At 50.1% G+C, this 7,683-nt stretch overlaps 1 protein-coding gene across 1 annotated transcript in view; it reads right to left on the minus strand.

Moving 5' to 3' along the window:
• Positions 1 to 448, minus strand: part of POLE (DNA polymerase epsilon, catalytic subunit) — a 108,426-nt gene extending 107,978 nt beyond the window's left edge. Inside the window, 1 exon segment of the mRNA XM_078860060.1 lies at positions 296 to 448. Within this exon segment, the coding sequence (XP_078716186.1) occupies positions 296 to 339 (44 nt within the window). The 5' untranslated portion in view covers positions 340 to 448.
• Between the last annotated feature and the right edge of the window lie 7,235 nt (positions 449 to 7,683).

Consider the following 7,683-nt stretch of genomic DNA (forward strand, 5'->3'; position numbering starts at 1 on the left):
GCTACAAAGCAGCACGGGCACTTGTGAGTTACCGCACATGGCAACTGGCGATCATCAGTCACGTCCAGCCCTGCACCACCCCCATCCACCGTGAGCTATAGGTCACTATCAATGGAGGCGTTAGAAAGACAACACAACGTCCATGTACGATTCGTCACGAACACTGCCGTGAAAACTATAACGTACAACAGGCAGACGTTTCAGGCAATGTCCCTTCCGCAAAGCAATACTGATTGTACTTAGCAGCGGATCCAGAAAGTGAGCCATGGACAATGTCACTCACTCATTCGCTTACCCGTCGTCGGTTCGCAGGCGGCCGCTGTTCTGCAGCGTCGGCATCTCCGACGACTCCACACGAGTAAAGGACTCCGAGGAGGACTGAGGGAATACTCGGAAAGAAAGAAGCGCTAAGAGACTCAGGGCTGACTCGGCTATCCGCTTCTCCGCCTCAAAGCACAGTTATCGGTAGCAACTTTTCGCGCCAAAAGTTAACCCGGAAATGATTCCTGAATGGGTGACTGCCACCGAGGGTCACCAGCGCATAACGCCCACTACGGGGGGGCCCCCCGCCCACAAAGTGGCCACGCCCACTTGTACCTCCTCCCACTCATAATATATCACCTGCTGTAATCACGACTAGCATTTTGCCCGTTCTAAGACGGAAGCTGTAATATTTCCGGAACAGTTGAGCAGAGTGTAATTGTATCTTGTGTAAATTTAATGGCAGCGAATCTTGCACGAAAGAATGTCATCAAACACTACACTGCATTTCACTGTAAATTTTGTAGTTGTTGCACGTAAATACAAATTTCTTAACTTAAAAAATGAACCTCGGTGTCCGATATTTTGCGTGAATCTCTTGTATTGTATTAATGGCAGATTCTTGCACAAAACTATGTCACAAAACACCTCACTTTATGTGACTGTAGCACTGCATTTAACTCACCTTCAATTAGTTCGAAATCACTGCTCTAATCAGAGGTGGGACAAAGTCATTGTTATGCAAGTCCAAGTCGAGTCGCAAGTCATCAAATTCATGACTCGAGTCTGACTCGAGTCCAAGTCACATGACTCGAGTCCACATCTCATAGGTGGGACAAAGTCATTGTTATGCAAGTCCAAGTCGAGTCGCAAGTCATCAAATTCATGACTCGAGTCTGACTCGAGTCCAAGTCACATGACTCGAGTCCACACCTCTGGCTCTAATACTTTATTGTCTTCTGCTTTCGCTCGCTAAGGTTGTAATCAATTTGAATTCGATAGTCTGGAAAATGTAGAAATTGTATAATGAATAAGCATTATACTTACCGTTTGTTTCAAGTGCTGAGGAAATAAATAAAGACACCAAATACACTTTGTTGCTGCGTACACTTATTTATTTGATTACCTTTCAATAAAGAAACGTCAAATTGAAAGCGAATTTGCGTACAGTAATGTTTTATTTCCGCTCGACCTGCGGGAGTGTAAAAATCCACGCGCTCATGATTATTAATGAGGGGGGGGCCTCTTTTGCAGTGACGTCACGTGTGGATGGAGCACTGTGCTGTGTATATTTATTTTGACCATCACTTTCTGTAAAGAAATGTCATATTTGAAGCGACTTTGCTCGTTTGAGGCTGACTCGACCTACCTAGGGGAGGCCCAGGACCGTTTCAAATAATCGTCACCGGTGGTGGCCGTGAGCGGGAATCGAACTCGGGTCGCCGGGTTTGTAGCGCCGCGCGCTAACCACTACACCACCGCTCCCCACACACACAACAACAACCGCCATTCGCCACTAAGTGGCGGTGACGTCACCACGACGCTTGTGCCAGGCCAAGTGCACCTTGAGGCCACTTGAGGTGTCGAACGCCCGCTGGCAGGAGGTCACGGGGCAGACCCAGGTGCCACGGGTCGACTGACCGAGATGACCGAGATGACTGGCTGACCACCTGTGCCCCCTACTGTACCAACTTGCTGTTATTTAGCCACCCGGCGCTCCGCTCGTTATTGTGAGCGTCGCTCCTCCGCCCTCCGTTGTTGTTGGAGGGCGACTGCCTCCAACTGCCCAGTAGCGTCCTTCACGAGCCTCCTCCACAGAGGCCGATCTTGACACCGCTGGTACCAGTCATCGGCAAGTCCAATCAGCTCCACATCCTTATGTACCACATCTGGCCATCTCTTCTCTAGTCCGTGCCACTCCCGTTTAGACCCATTTATCCAGCCAAACAGAAGAAGCTTGGACATGCGGTGGCTGAGCATGCGGGCTACATGACCCAGCCAACGCAGCCTTGCCTGCCGGAGGAGCTCACCGATGGGACTTTGCCCAGATCTTTCAAGGATTTGTGAGCTCACACAATCCAGCCTGGTTAAACCCAGGATGGATCGTAGGCAGGCCAGCCTAAATGTTTCCAACCGGCGAAGATGCTCCATTAGGGGGGTCCACGTTTTGCAAGCGTAGAGAAGGGAGGGAATGCCTGTGGCCGAGAAGACCTGAAGCTTCGTGCGGAGCGACAGACCAGGTAGCTTCCACACAGCGTTACGCAACCGATGAAAAGATATTGCCGCTCGACTGATTCGGAGTGAGACCTCTGCTGTTAAACTGGAGCCGGTCATAAGCACACTGCCCAGGTATGGGAAACTCTCCACTCTCTCCACTACTGCCCCATCACCGATTGGGAGTTGTGGGGGTGGAGTGTCCGATGGTACAAAATACCCAGGCAGGTGCTTAGTTTTGGTGGGGCTGATGGTAAGGCCCCACCTCTTAGTGGCACGCTCCAGTCTCAGCAGAAGCGTCTCCAACTCCTCTTCTGAATGAGCAGCTATAACCAAATCATCGGCATACATAACGTGGTTGACCAATAGGGAGCCATCCCTTGATCGCACCCAGGCGTCAATCAGCCTCCCATTATATCTGTACCAAATGGAAATTCCCCCGGTACAGCTATTGAAGGCTTCACGAACTACGCGGTCAAAATAGATGTTAAATAATGTGGGAGCCAGAGGACATCCCTGTCGCACCCCAAGGTGTACAGGGAAAGGCTCTGACTCCCGGCCACGTAGTTTTACCCGGGCCCGCTCACCATCATGAAGGTCCTTAATGATTGTGAGCAGAGGATCAGGGACTCCGAAAGCACGAAGAACAACCCAGAGCTCAGGCCGACTGACGGTATCATAGGACTTGACCAGGTCAATAAAGCAGAGATGTAGGTCTTTTAGAATTCCCTACACCTCTGCTCTAGCAGACAGACAGAAAATATGGCATCTGTGCAGGACCGCCCTTTCCTGAAACCACATTGGGGCTCCGCAAGCCCCTCCTCAGCGTGCCTAGCAAGGCGATGTTGAATAATCCTTGCCAGGACCTTTCCCGGCACACTGAGGAGTGAGATGCCCCTGTAGTTGTTGTAGTCTGTGCGGTCCCCCTTCTTAAAGAGGAGGACCACCAGGACATCCTTCCAATCCTGCGGAACCCGTTCAGTGGTCCAGACTGTTGTTATGTCATATAGGGCAGTCTGTGCACAAACGCCACCCTCCTTCAGCATTTCGCTTGGGAGATCATCTCTGTCCGGTGCCTTTCCTGGTCTCAGACTCCGGATCGCCTTACGGCTCTCCGAACCTCCGAGCGAAGGCTGCGGTAAACCTCCTCATTCTCTGACGTGGGATGCTGTAGCCGATGAGAGTGGGCCTGTCGCTTTTCTCAACTAACCTGAACACCTCCTCTGTCAGCCAGGATTTCTGCGGAGGTCTGGACCGCGTACCCAAAGCAGCCATTGCAGCTGCATGAGTCACAGTCCTAAACCTCGCCCATTTACCCTCGACATCAGGAGGAGTGGGGGACGATGCCAACCCCAGCTGCAAGCGATGATGAAATTCTCGCTTGCAACTTTCATCAGCTGAGACCAGGCCATTTTTGGTTTGAATGGGGTCCTGGGTGTACACCCACCACCGGAGTGGAAGAATGGCAGGCGCATCTTACAGATGACTAGTCGATGGTCAGAGGTCCTGGTGTCAAGGATATGGGCTCGCATCCGCTGGTCCGTCACTATGTAGTCCAGCAGATGTTCTTGCTTGGACCCGGCATGCATCCATGATGTTGTGTGGATGCGCCGATGCCGGAAGAGCGTGTTGGCAATTACAAGCCCATGGGCTGCAAAAAAATCTAGCAGCCTCCTACCGTTGTTATTGAGCTGATCTGGCCCATGCCTTCCAATCACTCCAGACCAAGTGCCAGCATCATGACCAACTCGGGCATTGAAGTCACCCAACAAGATGATTCTGTCCCGAGTGGCCACTTTAGCCAGCACCTGTGACAGGTCATACAAGGCATCTGGACTCATCAGCTTTTCCTGCATCCCTCCACGGATGCTCGTCTTCGGTGGGGGCATAAGTAACCACGACCACCACTCCTCGCCTCCGGTTGATGGGAAGGCGAGCCCAAAGTATCCTGGGGCTTACAGCTTCCCACACCACACCGCCACGCTCCCACACCCCCTTCATTCTTTTGTTCAGAAGAAGAGCCACACCCTGTTGTTTGGCAGTCTCCTGCCCCGAGTGGAGGACTGTCCACCCCTCATGGTGGCAGGAGCCAGAACTGGTCCACCGGACCTCCTGAATGCCACAGAGATCCAGGCGGTACCGGTGTTGTATGTGTTGGATTATGAAATTTTGATAAAAATAATAAAAATTAATAAATTTCCAAAAAATGCGCAAATCGCATAATTATGTTAATGTGTGTAATTATATGCATAAATTATGATAATCACGGAGATAATCGTAGTAATGTATGTGAATGCTTGCGATTATGTTAATGTGAGCAGTTATGATAATTAAGCTTAGCTTCGTTATCCAGAGTTGTATCAATCAGGATAACACGATTATCATTGATTAAACATTTACTGATTATCTTAGTGTGTGTTATGTTATATTAGATCTCCAGTTTCATATCTCATCACAGGATACAGTTCTTAAGAATAAGACAGTTTTGCATGGACTTGGAAAGAAGCACTCGAACAGTTGGTGTTAAGCAATTTTAATTCTAAACAAACACATGACACTCTAGTATGCAAAGGCGAAAGCATACGTCAATAAATCCATGGGCAAGATTATGCAATTAACGAAAATGAATGACTAAAACCTTTCTTATTCATGTAACTCGACGGCAGCAACTGCTTTGCACGATCAGTTGATTTGAACGCACCACCTTGAAATGGCAACCCTTTTTGAAACGCAAAGATAACTTTTTGAAAATCTTATTCATGTGCGTGTTGTGTGTGCGTTGTCCCCTTGTAAAATTAATTAAATTTCTTAGAGCCGGGAGTTGTGTCGTTAGCTTGTGTGGTGTGAGAGGGAATATACAAACAGCGGCCAGGTTCCCTCTGGCTTGGGCGTGGCCGCAGCGAGCCCCTGCTGCTCCCTTGCTCGGATGTGTGTCTGCTTGTGCGCTCTCTCTCTCTCCACTGCTGGACGACAAGTTGGCACGACGCTCGGTGATGCCCGGGTCGTGCTGCTGCTGTCGCTCTCTCCTTGATCGCTGCCAACTACACACGGACACTCGCCCTTGCTTCAGGCTGTGTTGGCTTGTGGCTCTGGATGACGCGGCTCTGCGCGCTCACTGGCTTGGAGCACTCCGGCGATGAACGATGGCCTTTGTTGCTCATCCGCTGCTGCTCGTCCTTTTCGATGCTTGCTTGGTTGACGCTTGGCGATTTCCGCCCTTTTACAGGTTGATTGCTTGTCGTCACTCGTCACTCTCTCTTCTCCGTGCTTTCCTCTGTTCGTGCAGCTGCCAGCTTCACTCGCACTTAACTTCGTTCTGCGAGAAGCGACACCTGCTATCGGCATCGGTGTTTGCTCCCTCACGACGCTCCGCCAGCCGGAGCACGGCTGAAACCCAGCCTCGACCCAAGTTGAACTCAGACTTCTGCGACTCGAATGACCCCTCCTCGTTCCATCACTTCTCGAGGCACGACGTGCCCCAGCTCCCTTGCGAGTCCCGTCGCAACGCTGCGTCGCAAGCCGAGTCACGAGACTGAGCGTGACTTGAACAGACTGCACTCAGGCGGTCACTCTACGACCCCTCGTCGTCCCATCTCTCCTCGAGGCACGATCTGCCCCAGCTCTCTTGCGAGCCCCGTCGCAACGCCGCATCGCAAGCCGAGTTGCAAGACTGAGCGCGACTCGAACCAGACTTTCACTCAGGCGGTCACTCTACGACCCCTTGTCGTCCCATCTCTCCTCGAGGCACGATCTGCCCCAGCTCTCTTGCGAGCCCCGTCGCAACGCCGCGTCGCAAGCCGAGTTGCAAGACTGAGCGCAACTCGAACCAGACAGCTCATTCGCTATGTGCGCTTGTGCTTAAACTCAAAAACGTGACTCCCCTCTCTGCGCATCTCTTGCGAGAGAAAACAAACAGAAAAAAAACATGTCCCAGCTATGCCAGCACAGACCCCCCCCCTCGCGACCCTTTGACTCCCTCTGCTCCCTGCTTGCCCTGCGTGGGTCATCCCGAGGCCAGACCCCGCTGGAAGACAAAGGTGGTCGAGGAGATTTATGCAATACCTTATGTGGTCCTGTGTGTTACATTTATTCTTGATATTTCTTATGAGTTCCTTCGGTCTTAGTATCGTGGTTATCATTCGTCTATGTTTAATGAATATTCGTAATGATCCTCGTTACATCATTATTTTGAGGGCTTCGCCAAGTTTAGTTCTTCAGGGATTGGTGTTTTATTCTGAGTTATATTTTAATGTCCTGAGGTTAAGTGTAACTAAGTTTCCACTTAAGCTTTCTGAAATTCGCATTCTTTAGTTTTTAGGAAGGTCATGTAGATAGAAAACATATAATTCTAAATAATATATATGCGGTGAATACGAGTAATACAAGGGAATTACTAATAAAAAGCCCCTATTGTTTGCTGGTTAATTCTTTTTGTTAAGTTTCTACTTTTCGGTAAGGAAAACGTTAAGGAAAATGCGAGTTGCAAAAGTTGTTTTTCTCTGCTCTGCACCCCATCCGTGCATCTCCAGATGTCTTGGGAGGTGAGTCCATCGATCTTTTGTCCATCTGGATGTCTCTGACCTCTCTGTGACCGAATTCTTATCGTTTTAATGGCCCTCCATGTTTCATAGATTCCTGGTGTGCTTGTGAGTGTAGTGGGTTGTTTTCATTATTTAATTTAAAAAATATATATATAAAAAACATTTTTTTTCTTAATTATTCTTAGTATTAATAACGGAAAACAGGGCATAGATACAACACCGGTCCAGCTCCCGACAAAGGAGTGGCAGCCTCTCCTCCGCAGTGAGCGTTCGAACATTCCACGTGGCCATCCGTAGCGGTTTTATGTTGTTTCTGGAGGAGCCCCGAGGGTGAAGATTCAATCTCCTGGCTCCGCCAATTGGGGTTTGGCCAGGACACGTCATAGAAGCCTGTCCCCCCGGGGCCTCCGGCACAAGCTGATGTTACATTTTTATGTTTATATCGTAGTCTCGTGGTAATTAATTGAAGGTGGAGGGGTTACCAGCCCCTCGCAACCATCCAGAGCCCCCGTTTAGCCACTGTGGTGGTCACAGACGCCATGGGGGGAGAGGCCAATGGGCATTGGCCCACCCCCCACAGCAATGTCCACGACAGTGTTGCCCGCCCGGCACCGCGAGGAGGTAGGGGGTTGTTTTGCCGGACACAAAGATAAAACAAAGATCCCCC

The sequence above is a fragment of the Lampetra fluviatilis genome, chromosome 10 (genome assembly GCF_964198595.1).
Source record: "Lampetra fluviatilis chromosome 10, kcLamFluv1.1, whole genome shotgun sequence".
Lineage (NCBI taxonomy): Eukaryota > Metazoa > Chordata > Hyperoartia > Petromyzontiformes > Petromyzontidae > Lampetra > Lampetra fluviatilis.